Below are 17,729 nucleotides of genomic sequence, written 5' to 3' on the forward strand. Positions count from 1 at the left end.
GATACTTAAGATGTTTGCGACATCTAGTAGTTTCGATTGTGAAACATGTACACAGAAGAAATTATTAGAGCCATATAACCTTGACAGTTTTTTTGTTTTTGTTTTGTTTTTTTACTTTTTGTTGGTCGTGGGGCTTGAACTCTGGGCCTGAGCGCTGTCCCTCAGCTCTTCAGCTCAAAGCAAGCACTCTACCACTTGAGCCACAGCAACACTTCCTAGAGCCATATAACCTTGAAATCCAAGTGCTTTCATATCTACAGTAGCTTCTGCTACACAATTGGTTAGATGTTCAAAATAGAACTATGAGAAGGACTCAAACTTTTGGAGAGTTAGTGAAGCTTTTCATAAGGAAATTCTTTCTTTAAGAATTTGTGGTAGGGGGGCTGGGAAGGTGGCTCAGTGGTAGAGCGCTTGCCTTGCATGCATGAGGCCCTGGGTTCGATTCCTCAGCACCACATGAGTAAAAAGAAAAAAGCCGGAAGTGGCACTGTGGCTCAAGTGGTAGAGCGCTAGCCTTGAGCTGAAGAGCTGAGGGACAGCGCCCAGGCCCAGAGTTCAGGCCCCACGACTGGACCCAAAAAAAAAAATAAAAAAAATAAAAAAAAAAAAAGAATTTGTGGTAGGGGCTGAAGAGCTGAGTTCAGGCCCCACAACTGGACCCAAAAAAAAAAAGAATTTGTGGTAAATGAATTTTTAGGTATTATGTCCATAGTTCAAAATGGTCAAATATAGAATATTGTAGAGTGGGAAAATGAGTTGCAGGCCATGTAGTCATCTTCAAGTAATGACATCCATTAAAAGTTACACTAGCTTATCTATTTGTAAGTTATATATTACCTTATATATGGTCTTTATCCCTCATTCTACTTTCAGTGGTTTATCAGATGAACAAACGATCAGAAATAAATCGAAGTAACCCCTGAATCAACTCCTATTTTCATCTACTATGATCCCTGGTCCCTGGACCTCTGGATACATCATTATACAGGTTCTTCCTTTCCCTACCCCAGAAATGATCTGGATGTACAAAATAGGGAGGGAAAAGACCAGTGTAACTTCAAGATCTTGGCTTCAATAACTGGAGACGTTGTAGTTTTTCCTTTAGCATGGCATTTTTATCCACCTCTACTGATAAAAGGAGACCCCTACATAGTAACAGGGAAGAACTAATATTTAAGTGTCTGTAAAAACTAAGTATCAGGGCTGGGAAGGTGACTCAGTGGTAGAGTGCTTGCCTTGCATGCATGAGGCCCTGGGTTCAATTCCTCAGCACCACACAAGCAAAAAAGCCTTATGTGGTGCTGTGGCTCAAGTGGTAGAGCACTAGCCTTGAACTGAAGAGCTGAGGGACAGTGCCCAGCCCCAGAGTTCAGGCCCCAACCGACAAAACAAAACAAAAAACTAAGTATGAATGCTTTTACAACAAACATATTACATAGCCTAACATCACCATTACCAAAAAGTATGCTTTAATAAATGAGGAAGTTGAGGCAAGCTAAAAACCTGATAAAGCCAGGTGAAACATCTGAGAACATTTTCCAGAATCGCACTGCTGATTAAATTTAAATGAAATGTAGTTTTTCACATGAATAGGGTACTTTGTCTATATATTCAGAAGCAATCTTTGAAAGTTGTTTTCTTTAGAATTTACAAGTCTATGTTTACCTAATGATTCAGAACAGCAAATACTATTACTTGCTGTACTCCATTACTACGACACTGGAACCAAGCAAGTATGATCAGCTACTCATCTACTATTCTCCCTTCCTCCCTCCTCCCCACATATCCTCCTCAAGCACAATTACTCATGAGTTCTATCTTTTAGTGTAGCCACAAAAACATAAATATACAGTAAAATTGAAAGCAGTTTTCTACCTTCAAAAGTGGCTTCACAATGGAATACATCACTCTCATCATTAAGGAAGTCTACAGGAAAGTCCCAGTTGTTATAAGAGAGGGATATAATCATAAAATAATTATGGTTACAAGCCAACTTGATCCTAATCATTTTGCATCATTTATCACTAGGAAATTAGCTGAAAACCTTCTAAGAAGATATCTTGATAATAGTTTCAGATATAAAGTCAAATATTGGCTGTGCTGGTCCTGTTGTTGCATGTCTAAAAATCCCAGTATTTGGGAGGCTGAGACAGGTGTATGAAGAGTTCAAGGACAGCCTGGGGTACATAGTAAGATTCTAACTCAAAACAAAACAGAACTATTACCTAAAACCAAACTGATACTAGAAAATGTACATTGAAGGACACCACAGCATAGATACAACTGTGGTATATTTTGCAGTTCAAATTATACAAATTATTGACCAAATGAGGCACCTTGTCAATTGAAAGAATATTAAAGACTGAGAACTTATTAATTGTGAGACTCTGTAAATTAACTACTATAACTTCAACAATCCTCGGGCTGGGAAGGTGGCTCAGTGGTAGAGCGCTTGCATTGCATGCATGAGGCCCTGGGTTCAATTCCTCAGCACCACATAAGCAGGAAAAAAAAGGCCAGAAGTGGCGCTGTGGCTCAAGTGGTAGAGTACTTGCTTTGAGCTGAAGAGCTGAAGGACAGTGCCCAGGCCCAGAGTTCAGGCCCCACGACCAGACCGCCCCCCCCCCAAAAAAAAACTTCAACAACCCTGTCTTATCAATTAAGGTAACTCCACCAACCCAAAATGGTTCTCTTACCGACATAATGAACATAAAGAAGCAGGTTTTTAGCACATGCTAGGTACTCACATCTCTGTAATACTCAAGGCATTTAGATTTTGTATTCTAGACTTATGGACAATTAAGATTTGGTGGTAGTCTCTTGAAAGTAGAACAAATTATGTCTTCGACAACGCAAAGTAAGAAATTCATAAAATCCATATTTAACAGATGTTTGCTTAATACATTCAGATCCAAACTTCCAGCCATCTCTTCAAGTTAAGAGTGTTATTAGCCACACAGGGCAGGAGGTATGGAATGGAAGATGACAATGCAATAATCTTTACTTTGGCACAAAGACAAGCTAACTTCATGAAGCTAGTTTTAACATAGCATATATGAATATTAATTTAGAAAAACAGCTTCATTCTAACACAAAACATTAAATTATAAACAATGAACTTATTTCCACTTACATATACTGACTTCAATATTATCACCTTAAAAAACATTTATAGGAGGCAGATGTAGAAAATGACAAATTGAGGGCAGCTAGGTTATACAGCAAAACCTTTTTTTTTTTTTTTGGTGAGTCCTGAGGCTTGAACTCTGGGCCTGGGCGCTATCCCTCAGTCTTCAGCTCAAGGCTAGTGCTTTACCACCTGAGCAATAGCACCACTTCGGGTTTTTCCAGTGGTTTATTGTAGTTTCACAGCCTTTCCTGCCTGGGCTGGCTTTGAACCGTGATCCTCAGATCTCAGCCTCCTGAGTAGCTAGGATTACAGGCCATGAGCCACTAGTGCCAGGCTCTAGCAAGACCTTTTATTGAAAGAAAGCATGTAAGTATGCTAACAAAAGCCAGACTAGCATGCCAAGAGTATTTTATTAAACATGCGTCATTAGGTTTCTCAAATATATATGATCAATGAACACTAGTTAATAATGTACCAAAAGTATACAAAGAAAGATCACACACTATAAGATTTATAATTAAACATGGCTATTGTGACTTAGCTTAACTTAATTAAAATTAAATAAATAATTCAGCTACTGGAAAAAGTATGCTCAGAATAATATATGTATGCAAATACGCTTTCCCCAGTAATACTTTTAGGATATAGATCAAGTATTTTGGGGCACAAATTAAGTATTTCCAATGAAACTAGGGTCTGAGTTAAAATGCAGAATGTAAAATACACATCAAATTTAAAAGTCTAGTACAAGAAAATGAAAGATAACACAGTATTTTTTTTTAATTTTTTTTTGGATCCAGTCGTGGGGCCTGAACTCTGGACCTGGGCGCTGTCCCTCACTCAACTCTTCAGCTCAAGGCTAGCACTCTACCACTTGAGCCACAGCATCACTTCTGGCTTTTTTCTTTTTGCTTATGTGGTGCTGAGGAATCGAACCCAGGGCCTCAGGCATGCAAGGCAAGCGCTCTACCACTGAGCCACCTTCCCATCCTCCAACACAGTTAAATTTATTTTGCTTACCTGCTTAAATATTTTGGGAATGAGTTAAAATGCATTAAAATGTACTCTACCTGTATTTTACTTTTAATATGGACACTAAAATTTTTTAATGATTATACATGGATTTTTTTTTTTGGTCGGTTGTGGGGTCTGAACTCTGGGCCTGGGTACAGTCCCTCAGCTCTTCAGCTCAAGGCTAGCACTCTACCACTTGAGCCACAGCACCATTTCCAGCTTTTTTTGCTTATGTGGTGCTGAGGAATCGAATCCAGGGCCTCATGCATGCAAGGCAAGCACTCTTACCACTAAGTCACCTTCCCAGCCCATCATATTATTTTTCTCTTACACAGCACTAGGTTTCACAATCCCCAAACTAAAATTCTGTCCATAGCATAATTTAATTAATTATATTTTAAACAAGTAGAATTCTTTCTTTTTTTATTTTTGCGTGAGGGGGGGAGAGGAAGGGGTGCTGGGGCTTGAATTCAGGGTCTGGGTGTTATCCTTTAGCTTCTTTTACTCAAGGATAGCACTCTATGAGCCACAGCTCCACTTCCAGTTTTTATGGTAATTTAGTGTAGATAAGAGTCTCACAGGAAGTGGCACTGTAGCTCAAGTGGTAGAGCACTCTCCTTGAGCTGAAGAGCTGAGGGACAGTGCTCAGGCCCAGAGTTCAAGCCCCACGACTAACAAAAAAAATTTTTAGGGGTTGGGGGTTTAGCCCAGTGGAAGAGCACCCGCCCAGTGCGCGTAAGGCCCTGGGTTCAGTCCTCAGCCCTGGAAAAAAAAAAAGAGTCTCACAGACATTCCTGTCCAAGGTAGTTTTGAACCATACTTCAGATCTCAGCCTCCTGAGTAGCTATAATTACAGGTTAGAGCCAATGGCACCTGGCTTAAGTAGAATTTTCTAGACCAAAGTCCAACAGAAGAAAAAAACAATAGGGCACTATATCATTTCTCTTAAATATGGTCATTCTGTTTATATGATGATATAAGACCAAAAGTCTCAGCACTTAAGATGATGAGGGAGTACCATATAATGGAGGTCAGCCTGGACTATAGAACCAGATCCAAGACAATGTGTGCTAAACAGCAAGACCCTGTTTAAGAAAAGTCATTCCAGGTCAGGCACCGGTGGCTCACTCCTGTAATCCTAGCTATTCAGGAGGCTGAGATCTGAGGATCACAGTTCAAAGCCAGCCCGGGCAGGAAAGTCCGTGAGACTCTTATCTCCAAGTAACCACCAGAGAACTGAAAGTGGTACTGTAGCTCAAGTGGTGGAGTGCTAGCCTTGAGCTGAAGAGACAGAGCTCAAGGACAGTGCCCAGGCTCAGAGTTCAAGACCCATGCCTGACCACCCCCCCCCCAAAAAAAAGCTCAGAGACAGCTCCTAGGATCTGAGATCTGAGTTCAAGCCCCAGGATAAGCGTGTGCACACGTGTGTGCGTGCACCCCCCCCACACACACACAAATAAAGAAAAAGTCATTTCACTTCTTTGAAATATTTTTGTCAGAAATCCCATGTAATAGCTAGGCACCAATGGCTTACACTAGCTACTCAGGAGGCTGAGATCTGAGGATCAGGGCTCAAAGCCAGCCTGGGCAGGTAAGACAATGAGACTCTCATCTCCAATTAACAACCAGAAAACTGGAAGTGGCGCTGTGGTTCAAGTGGCAAGTGTTAGCCTTGAGCAAAAGAAGCTCAGGGATAGTGCCCAGGCCAGAGTTCAAGACACAGGACTGGAAAAAAATAAAAATAAAAATAAATCCCATTCTGATACTGTGGTGCCCAGGAACTACCTTGAGTCTCACTTTCTTCAAATGTTAAGAAAGGTGGAAGTGGGGGACAGAATAGTAGTATTCAGTGAAGATCTGAAAAGTACTAGCTACATTATAGACCTAACAGATTCTCAAAGTCTGCTGCTGTCCTCTCCAGTCATTAGTCATATGTATCATCACCCCTCCCATAAAAGACAGCATTCAACCAACAGTTCTGGATAACAAATGATTTTAACTTTAGCTAGCAAAATATTTCAAGCATAGTTAGATCAATCTCCAATCTTCCAAAGTACATTAGTGTGGCCTATAATTAACTATGCAGTCCAATGTTGGTAGTCAATAGCCACATGTAGTAGTAGTTGTTGTTATTATTATTATTTTGCTAGTCCTGGGCTTGAACTTGGGACCTGGATGCTGTCCCTGAGCTTTTGTGCTCAAGACTTTACCACTTGAACCATAGCTCTACTTCTGACTTTTTGGTAAGCTACTGGTATTAAAAGTCTCATGGACTTTCTTGCCCAGGCTGCCTTCAAGGATTACAGGCATGAGCCACTGATGCCAGGCTTGCTGTATGCACTTAAATTAATTAAATAGAAATAAAATAAACTAGTTGGTTTCTCAGTCACATTAGCCACAATTCAAGTGCTCAATATTCTTGTTAGCTAACAGACACTTCCATCATTGAAGAGAACTTTTCTACTGAGCAGTAACACAAGGAACCACATCACCAACACTATCAGAAAGAAAAAAAACAGTTAAATGTAATTCAACTATCAACCCTATAGGGCTGAATATAAAATTTAAGAATAATTTTGCAAAGAAGCTGAGGACCAAATATAAATGGAACTTATAAAAGCAAAGTACAAGTTTCAAGGTTTCTAAGATCACCAATTTCACTGCACACTAACATCATGTTTGGTGTTTCTATAAACACTTAGATCCATGTTTTGAATTATTTACTCATCTGAGTAAAAATATTTCACTAAATGTCATATTCCTTAAAAAGTTGAGTAAACTGACTCGTAAGAAAAACTATGAAAAGTATGTTTTAAAACTATTCCAAGGGTAGACTGCAGATTAATTCCATAAAGTATATCTCTTTCCAGCAGTCCCCCTGAGTATATATCAAATCTCAGGGAGGAAATAATTGCTTTCTCTTTGCAGCAATGAAAATAACCTTAGCAAGAATCCCTACTATTTACAACACACTCCATGCCTGTATTTATGGATCAACACTAAAAACAGGTGGGAGGAAGCTGGGCACCAGTGGTTCACCCTTGTCATCCTAGCTACTCCGGAGGCTGAGATCTGAGGATCAGGGCTCAAAGCCAGCCCGAAGCCGGCGCTGGTGGCTCACACCTGCAATCCCAGCTACTCAGGAGGCTGAGATCTGAGGATCAGGGCTCAAAGCCAGCCCGAAGCCGGCGCTGGTGGCTCACACCTGCAATCCCAGCTACTCAGGAGGCTGAGATCTGAGGATCACAGTTCAAAGCCAGCCCGGGCAGGAAAGTCCGTGAGACTCTTATCTCCAATAAACCACTAAAAAACCAGAAGTGGCGCTGTGGCTCAAGTGGTAGAGCACTCACCTTGAGCTGAAGAGCACAAGGACAGCACCCAAGCCCAGAGTTCAAGCCCCAGGACCAACCAAAAACAGCCTGGGCAGGAATGATAGTGAGACTCTCATCTCCAATTAACCACCATAAAACTGGAAAGTAGTGCTGTGGTTCAAGTGGTAGTGCTAGACTTGAGCAAAAAAAGCTCAGGGACAGTGCCCAGGCCCAGAGTTCAAGCACGATGACTGACAAAAAGAAAGGGGAGGGAAGGAAGAAGGAAAAAATCTTTAATTGGAAATCTAAAGCACCCCAAGATTACAAAAGAATTTGCTAGCTGGCCTAAAGCACTTAATATCCCAAGAATTGAGAATTGCAGCAACTCTTAGTAGTCCAGAATTTGTTCAGTACCCGCAACTCTGGCAATGTCATGCTGAAACAAGCACTTAGTTATTGGCTGCTATCAGTCTACAAAATGAAAACAGAATCCTTAAAAATGTAATATGTTAACATTCAATGTCGTTCCAAACCTTGATGACAAATTCTTTATGTGGACATTATAGGTGTGTGTGGGTGTGCACAGTTCACTTTTTGAAGTTTCACAAGCTTACTCACACTCAAGTTCCTCATTTCTTGTTTCTATCTTGTGTATGCACGCGTGCACATATGCACACATAGATGCACATGCTGTTCCTGGGGCTCCAACACCAGACTCAGGCGCTGTCCCTGAACTTTTTTGCTCAAGGCTAGTGCTCTACCACTTAAGCCACAGTTCCACTTCTGGCTTTTGGTAGTTTATTGAAGAGTCTCGTAAACTTTTCTGCTTGTACTGGCTCCGAACTGCTCATAAGGATGAGCCACCAGTACCTAGCCTTTTTCTGCTTTTTATCCCCAGTGTTGCAGAACACATTCTGCTACTTAGAAAACTGACAGAGGCTCAGACAGAGGTCAAAGACCTAAGACAATAATCAAAATAATCCTTATTAATTCTTTAAAAGGGAGAAGATAAAATGTGATGTCAAGATCCGGGCGCTGGTGGCTCATGCCTGTAATCCTAGCTATTCAGGAGGCTGAGATCTGAGGATCACGGTTCAAAGCCAGCCCGGGCAGGAAAGTCCATGAGACTCTTATCTCCACCAGAACCAGAAGCGGCGCTGTGACTCAGTGGTAGAGCACTAGCCTTGAGCTTAAGAGATGAGGGACAGCGCCCAGGTCCAGAGTTCAAGCCCCACGACTGACCAAAAAAAAAAAAAAAAAGAAAAAGTGATGTCAAGAGATACATTATCCCGGAAGAGGCTGATGATTTGGTAATTTGTGTATAACACTAATCACTATCTACTAACCTCATACTAGCTAACCTCAAATTTAAGCATGGCTAAGCACTCCAAAAAATGGATGTCTAAAGTTCAGAAACTTTGAACAACTTACTAATCACACCTGTTTTAAATCTATCTTTACTTAGGATAAGGTTAGTTTCCAATGTTTAATACCATGTTAACAACTCATTTCTATTAAAGATAGAAATAAAAAAGCTGTAACTCAAACCATCCAAGTAAGATTTACCAGTGAGACAAACCTCTTTCATGTGAAATTATTAGCAGTTGTATCTGGTTTACATACATTTTGTTCACAAGTATTTTTCAAATATACTGTAGTGTGATAACGAACAATGTTTGCTCTTCACTGTATCTTCCTAACTTTCCACACTCATTGACTACCACATTTTTAACAGAGGCAACCACAAACTTCAATCCTGTTGGAAAAATAACCTCTTCATATTGTCACCTAACATTTTTAAACCTTTTGTAGTGTTTTATTGCAAAGGTCAAATGAATTATTTAAAAACTAGTAACGATTATAAAAGTTGCATTTGTTTTAGAGGAAAAGATTCTTAATATTTCAGTCTTAAAATTTCTTGCTAGTGAAAGCAATTGTGGTAATATCTATAAAGCAATAATAAAATTATTTTACTCACAGCCTGAATATTAAACCTTACTAGGTCTTTCTACAAGTGGAAGTAGATAAAATCTGTCTTCAATGATAAGTGTCCAATAGTCTACTAATAGTGTATGTCAAACCACTGCATCCTCATGAAATAAGCCTTCAGAGTTTGAAGTACGCTCCATTAAAGATATTGAAGTGGAAAACAAATTGATAATAAATTATTCTGTTAAAGTAAAACCTGGGATTGGTGGAACTAGGAAAATTGGAAAGCTCAAGAGAGGCTTAATTCAGTGAACCCTCCAATGGTCACCTGCCTAGGCTGATCACAGGCTCGCAGTCAGATTAGACTACAGTATGTAGCCTCCAGGATAAAGCCCAGTGGGGGGCAGAACTGTAGAACCTATTCAAAAAGAAGCCAGTTACAGATCAACTAACCCTGCAAATCTCCAAGCAGGCTCTATCCCCAGGCTCTGTGTAACTCCAAGCAGTCCACAGGAAGTACAAACGCCCCAATAATCCTACTACTTGCTGGACTCCAGAAGAACTCCCTGGATGATTCCCAAATAATTCTTCCACAATCAAAGGTGGGGGGGGGATAGGACCTTACACGACCCCCTCCACCGGAGAAAATCCAGAAAGGAAAAAAAAAAAAACACGCAAGTTTCCCTAGGGACCTTGACCTCACACACTCTGAGGCTGACACCGCCCCAAGAAATACGTCCTCTCATTCAATCCCCTCACAGTTCCTTCGGTGACCTTCTGTTCCTACTGCCTCCGGGAAGGCGAGAGTCGAAGCACCGCCATTCCTCTCCCCCCCCAACCTCCCTGCCCTCCCCCCCCCCCTCCGGGGAAGGTGCCTTTCTCAGTTGTGAGCCGCAGAGGGAGGATGAAAAAGGTTGCTCCTCCCCAACCCACCAGCCACACAACTCCAGGGTGCAGACAGGAGAGAAAGATTAGAGCAGAAGAAGGTGACAGCTCTGCGCTGGCCCAGGGGTGACGAGAATTCTGCGACAGGAGAAACCCCCCCCCTTCCCACCCTCCTACCCAAATGAATGAACCGAGTAAAATGAGGAAAGGGGGAAGTTAGTATGCGCAGGTCTTGCCATCCAGGAAGCTGAAGGCCCAGCCGAATTCAGGCCTGGCCTCGCCGCCCTTTGCACCCCGAATCGTCATTTCCAACCACGTCCCGTACCGTTTTAACCCTTTTCAGCTGTCCAAGACCGAGGGCCCCCTTCCTCCATCTACGCCAGAGACTTGACAACCAGGCCCCCTCCCTCCGCTCCCCTCCCCTCCGTCCCGCTCGAAACCAGACTTCGGCTCCTTCCTTCCCACCGTCCTCCCCATGGCCCTCCCCAGCCCGGGCCCAGCCGCACCTGGAGATGCTCCTGAAAACGAATTGGCAGAATCTGGGCCATGGCGCGGTCGGGAGGTATGATGTCCTCCTGTCACTGGGGCTGGGGCCAGGGGCTGCCCGGGCTCTCCGAGGGGAGAGGAGGAGAAGGGGGAAGGGGGGGGGGGAGGTCGGGCTCAGCAAGATACTCTCCGGGGACGCAGGAAACTGGCAGGCAGACGAAAGAGCTCGGGTCGGGGGCGGAGGCTCCTGGGGCCGGGAGAGCCGCAATGGCGGAACCGGGCGCAGCGCAGACTCCGGAAACGGCTGAGCCCTGCGGATGGATCCCGGTGACAGAACTCCGCCTCTCCGCTCACTCCCTCAGCCTTTATATGTACCCCTCCGCGAGCGCCGCGCCGCGCCGCGGTCGGGCGCAGGAATTCGGAGCGCAGTGCGCCGAGAGTCTCCCTTCACTGATGCGACGGGAGTGGACTAGAGGAACCCAGGGACTACTTTTTTTAGACTCATCACTTTCTCCAGCTTCGGGTTTCTCACTCCCTCCTCCCCCCCCCCTTTTTTTTTCTACATTTTGCCACATCATGCGACTCGAAAAGACCGACGTCATTTCCGTTGGCGCTTTGAAGTCCCACCCACGCACTTCCAGGTGCACGTGACGCTGGTGGGGAAGGGTCGGCTGGTGGCTGGCTACCCAGCATGGACGGCGGGGGTCAGGGAGGGAGATGCTGAGTCTTCTGGGAATGAGGTGGTCTGATGTGGGGCCGTCTTGAGGCCCTGGCAGTCCTTCTGTATTTCGACCGAGTCGCGGACTGAGAAGAGGACGTGGCGCGGGCGGACGGGCCCAGCCTCCCGCCCTCTCCGTGACTCAGGGAAACGGCCTCTCCGCAGAGCGCGGCCCCGGCGGCGGCTGCGCCAGGCCTCCCCCGCCGGCTTTCACGCAGTGGGCGGTTTCTTACCTCTCAGGGAGGGCGATCGGAACGGGGCTGAATTTCATCCCTGTCCTTAGCACACGCCCTTTGGGCGTCCGGGAGAACCTGACGCGCGCATTCTCTTGGAGTGTTCCTTCCTTCGATAATTACCTCAAAGGACAGGGAAGGCCATTCGTCAAATGTCTCCAAGCTGGTTTTGTGGTAGCTTGTCCTCCCAAAGCGTTTCTGCGGACATCTTGGTGGACTTGCACCAACCTGGTTTAGCTAGCAGTTGTCTGGATTGAAAAGAATTTGGGTATTTTAGAAATGACGCCTGTAAGGACTGGACCGAAATTGTGGCAGGAACTTTTTAGCAGTGCCAAATTACTAGTCTCGAAGATGGGGATAAGGAAAGGGTGATTGGTAAAACCTGAAGAGTGTTTTTGGAGGAAAGGGAATAACTATTAGTCTTCTATTTCAGTGGGAACACTTGGAGGTTGCCTCTAGTTTAGCCCTTCAAAAGCCAAGCATCGTGTCTTCCAGAAGCATGAAGGTATCTCATAGCATTATCAATAAATCCAATACTTTCTTGATAAAATATAGCCTGCAGTATTTCTTAATACTAATATAATAAAAGCTAAAACAATTGGATGTCTTTTCATCTTTTGTGATTTTTCTTCCACTTCCCCAGAAAGCTCTTGAGAAAAAAGTCCACAATTACTCTTTTTAGTGTCCTTTTCAATTAAAGAACATAAAGTCCTATTGGGTATACAATAATTCTGTGTCAGCAGTCTTGTTTAGAGAAGTTTGCTTAATCATTTTAGTTGCTTTTAGTGAATCCGGCAAGAATTGCAAACAGAGGCTGTTCTTCAGAGAAAAGCCTTGCCATCACGTTGTAAGATTTATGCTTGCATATTTTCATTTTGTTTTGTTAAGACAAATACTGGAGTGTGTTCTGCAACATTTGAAATAACTTTCTAATACCAGTCTTAGAATAGCTAGCATTTGCCTACACGTGAAAAAATTCTGTTAAAATTCTAAGGGAGCTACTACTGTTCTGTGTCAGTAATGCAGTAGCTTAAATTACATTTTCAATCTCTGAATCTGGGATGCAGAACTACTTGTGAGCATACCAGAATCTATTAGTAAATATCTTGCATTTTCATACAGACCCTTAAGTTTTAGGTACATTTAGAATTCCAAAAACAACTGACTTGTAATTGATATTGTGGAGTATCTAGTCAAAGAGAGCAGAGGTTCTGTTACCATGAATGCTGTGTCATTACACATAGAAATCCAGTGAGTGTGTTGTTTTCATAAATCACTTAGAAAAATATTGAGATCTCATTTTGAGTATGTCATCTTCAAATCAATAAATGCAGCATTTTCAAAAGGAAAAAGAGAGTTGAAATGGTAAACATTAAAAAAAAATCCCCAAAGCTGGGCACTAGTAGTTCAGGCCACTCCTAGCTATTCCTAGCTACTCACTCATTCCTAGCTACTCAGGAGGCTGAGATATGAGGGTCACTGTTCTAAGCCAGCCGAGGCAGGAATCTCCATGAGACTCAGCTCCAATTAACCACCCAAAACCCGGAAGTGGCGCTGTTGCTCAAGTGATAGAATGCTAATCTTGAGCTGAAGAGCACAGGGCAACGCCCAAACCCAGAGTTCAAGCTCCACGACCAACAACAACAAAAAAAAATCCAAGGCAACCTGTGACACATGCCTAGAGTCTCAGCGCTGGAAGAGGGGCTCAGGTAGAAAGATCCAATTTCAGGTCAGCCTAATCCACATATATTACCAAGATCCTTTCTGAAAAGTAAACCAAGAACACAGAGACTTTTTAAAGATCTGCAGTTTGGGGTAGGGTAGTGAGATATGTTTATTAGGGGAGTATGCTACCCTTTCTAACACTAAAGGCAAGAGAAGTGTCATATGGTTTAGAAATCCCAAACAGTGGCCTGAGAATGTGGCTTAGTGGTAGAGTGCTTGCCTAGCAGGCATTAAACCCTGGCTTCAATTCCTTACTACCACATAAACAGAAAAGGCCAGAAGTGGCACTGTGGCTCAAGTGGTATAATGCTAGCCTTGAACAAAAGAAGGCTCAGGGACAGTGCCCAGACCCTGAGCTCATGCCCCAGGACTGGCAAAAAATAAAAATAAAAAATCCCAAAATTTTAAGGCATTATGATTAGGGACTACCTAAGTTAGAGAACATATAAACTATGAAACCAGAAAACAAATCCTGCTATGCAGAATGGATTTTTTTTTTAACCTGTAGCAAACTACTGCAATGTATCAATCAATTCCCTAAAAAGTGTTTTAGTAAGGTAGCCATGTAAAGGTAAATGGTCAAGTTATTTGAATTTGAAGTTGTTTTTTTCTGAATGTTCAACAGTAGGTCCTTGCAGTGAGGCACTGTGCATTAACAAAAACCACATTGTTTGGTTTGTTAAAGTATGCCAGTTTCATAAAACCTATACAGAAACCTGTATTGTGCTACCAATATTATATTTTACTCCAAGAACTAAGGTGTGTGTATATACATGTTACCCCCAATGGAAAGATACCTTAAAAAAAAACAACAAACTTTTGTGGGGCACTAGTGGCTCACAACTGTAATTCTGGCTACTCAGGAGACTGACATCTGAGGATCACCCAGATAAGACTCTTATCTCCAGTTAACCACCAAAAAGCCAGAAGTGGAGCTGTATCTCAAGTGGTTCAATACTAGCTTTGAACAAAAATAAAACAGAAAGCCCAGGGAGAACTTACTCTCTGCCTTTTAAATTCTCTTATAGAAAACAGCTTGAGCTAGTTGCAGGAAAAAATTCATACCACAAAGGCATTTCTCAGATATTTAAACATTTGGAAGCAAACTTTACTTACAGTTCAGATTGACAACTTGTAGGAGATACACTTTAGCTAAACCCAAGTAAGACAACTATTTGAAATACCTCAAGCTCCCTTGGGTTACTGATAGGAATTCCAGCAGGATTAGACCAGGTCTTTATTTCAAGCAAGAAAAAAAAAGTCACATGCCAGTAAGAAAATAAGTATTGCTTGGGTCTTAAGTATTTGCCCATTCAGTATCTGTATACACCCTATGTATAAGGTAGATTTTCCCCAACAGAAGTGGGGAAAAAAAAAAGAAAGTGGCACTGTTGCTCAAGTGGTACAGCACTTGCCTTGAGCTGAAAAGCACAGGGACAGCACCCAGGCCCAGAGTTCAAGCCCCACAACCAACAACAGCAACAACAACAACAAAATCCTGATAATAAAAAGTGAAAAAAAAAAACATTTACAAAGCAAGGGAAAAAAAGTCCTCAGTGGCTATTATAAAATGCACCTGAGCTTCTAAGACTACATTCATTGCTTGCCTGTCTGAGGCCTTTATGTAGACAAGTTTTATAATGTATCATGGATGGCAATAAGATGTATAGTGACTCTTTACTCTTTATCACGTAACTGCCAAGATGTCTTGTGGAGGATCAACTAGAATCTGGTCCTGTTGTACAAGTCCCTCATATATTTCCTAAGGGTTCATTAAATCCCAATAAAGGTTAATTAGATCCCAATAAAAATGAAGTGGCTCATGTTACTTTAGAACGTCATCTCAGAAGTTAGTTTAAACATAGAAATTTACAGAAAATTATGGAAATAATTCAAAAGCAATTTAACTGCTGATCAATAGATCCCAAATCACTTTTTTTATACTATATTCCTTTCCCAACCCCAAAACAAGTCACTTGAAGCTTGAAAGAATGTATAGAATGAAAAGGGAACAAGGGATGAGAGTGGGGGGTGGGGTTTCCTCTTTGTAAATAGTTTAGAACTGTCTTTCTTGACCTCTGGAAATTATTAGTCCCTGCAGTTCAAAGTGAAGCCTGAAGCATGACCCATAAAAGTTTTGTCAGGGATGGTTGTAAGAAGGCACATGCCTTGTTAATGAAGATAAAACAATTTCCTCAGAACAGAATTGACAAGGACAAATTTAGTGAAGTGTTAAATCAGTAATGAAGTTTCAATGAATTATAATTTACTCCAAATATTTTACAGTATTTACAGTATAAAATTAAGTAACGTTACATTCTTTGGAAAGGCTTAAGAAACAACTGATGTGGGGAAAGCAATTCTGAATCTTAAAGACCTCATTCCATTCCAATGAAGTTTTTTTTGTTGTTGTTGTTGTTTTTTTTGGGTCCGGTCGTGAGGCCTGAACTCTGGGCCTGGGTGCTGTCCCTCAGCTCTTCAGTTCAAGGCTAGCACTCTACCACTTGAGCCACAGTGCCACTTCTGGCTTTTTTCTTTTTGCTTATGTGGTGCTGAGGAATCGAACCCAGGGCCTCAGGCATACAAGGCAAGCGCTCTACCACTGAGCCACCTTCCCAGCCCCCCAATGAAGTTTTATGTATCACTTTTAACAAACATAATCCAACCTAAGTATGTACCAAACCTAGAGAACAATTTAAAATTGCTTTTTTAAAAAAGTGTTTTTAATGCTGTTAGGGATCAAATCTAGGACCTTCGGTATGTACAAAAGTACTCTACTGCTGGGCCACATTCCTAGTGGTAAAAATTACTTGGTTTTTCTTTTTGGTTTTTTTTTTTTTTTTTGCAGAACTGGGCTTAGCACTATTAATTGAGGGATATTCCCAACCCCTTTTTTTTTTTGCTTTATTTTTCAAGTTGTGTTTTGATTTTTGCTCCAGGCTTGATCTCAGTCTATGATCTTCCTACCTTCTAGTTTCTAATGAACTTCAGATCACAGGAACACATCACCATACCCAGATTCTTAAGATACTTATTTTTTGCCCAGCTGGCCTCAAATCCAGATCCCCTTGATATGTACTTCTGTATAGCTGGGATTACAGGCCTGAGTCATCATAGATCCCCAGCTCAGGAAAAAATTTTTTAAAGAAAACATCAGTTTGCAACCTTAAGAATAAACCTGGAGCCAGGCACCAGTGGCTTACACCTGTAATCCTAGCTACTCAGGTGGCTGAGATCTGAGGATAGTGGGTCAAAGCCAGTCTGGGCAAGAAAGTCTGTGAGACTCTTATCTCCAATAAACCAGTCAGAAAACTGGAAGTAGTGCTGTGGCTCAAGTGGTAGAACGCTAGCCTTGAGCTGAAGAGCTCAGGGACAGCACCCAGGCTCAGAGTTCAAGACCCAGGGACAGCACCCAGGCTCAGAGTTCAAGACCCACGACTGACAAAAAGTAAATAAAAATAAACCTGACAGGCAAGACTTATCAATTGATGACAAACCCTCACATTTTATGCAGAATGGGATAATTTACATAATCTAGAAGTACTTTCCCCTGAAATTACTTATGAATTGTAAGAGTAACCAGGTTGAATTTTTTTTTAAAGTCTAACCAAGTAAAATGTCACCAATAAGGAACAAATACCATATGCCTTAATATGTGATACCCTAGGAGAGACTATCACTTAAGCAGTATTCTAATTTTAAAAAATACCTTACTAGCAGGGTGCCGGTGGCTCAGGCCTGTAATCCTAGCTACTCAGGAGGCTGAGGATCTTGGTTCAAAGCCAACCCAAGCAGGAAACTCCATGAGATTCTTATCTCCAATTAACCATCAGAAAACCAGAAATGACACTGTGGTTCAAGTAGTAGAACACTAGCCTTAAGCTGAAAAGCTAAGAGACAGTGCCCAGGCCCAGAGTTCAAGCCCCACAACTACCACCACCACCAACAAAAAAAAAAAACCCTTACTATGAGGTGGGGAAAAACCCTTAAATGGAGGATGCTATGAAAATAGCAAGTGCCATTTCTTAAAATTCAATGCAAAAAAAACTAAGGGAAACTGAAAACATTTTCCAGACTAAAACAGAGGAGCTGGGAATGTGGCTTAGTGGTAGAGTGCATGCTTGCCTAGCATGCATGAAGCCCTGGGTTTGATTCCTCAGTACCACATACACAGAAAAAAGGCAAAAGTGGTGCTGTGGCTCAAGTGGTAAAGTACTAGCCTTGAACAAAAGAAGCTCAGGGACAGTGCACAAGCTATGAGTTCAAGCTCCAGTACTGGCAAAAAAAAAAAAACCACA

At 42.2% G+C, this 17,729-nt stretch overlaps 1 protein-coding gene across 1 annotated transcript in view; it reads right to left on the reverse strand.

The window, feature by feature from the left end:
• Cltc (clathrin, heavy chain (Hc)) overlaps positions 1–11,272 on the reverse strand; it is a 70,902-nt gene extending 59,630 nt beyond the window's left edge. Inside the window, exon 1 of the mRNA XM_013013301.1 lies at positions 10,776–11,272. Within this exon, the coding sequence (XP_012868755.1) occupies positions 10,776–10,817 (42 nt within the window). The 5' untranslated portion in view covers positions 10,818–11,272. The remainder of the gene's footprint in view (positions 1–10,775) is intronic.
• Positions 11,273–17,729: the final 6,457 nt, after the last annotated feature.

The sequence above is a fragment of the Dipodomys ordii genome, unplaced genomic scaffold (genome assembly GCF_000151885.1).
Source record: "Dipodomys ordii isolate 6190 unplaced genomic scaffold, Dord_2.0 Scaffold19, whole genome shotgun sequence".
NCBI lineage: Eukaryota > Metazoa > Chordata > Mammalia > Rodentia > Heteromyidae > Dipodomys > Dipodomys ordii.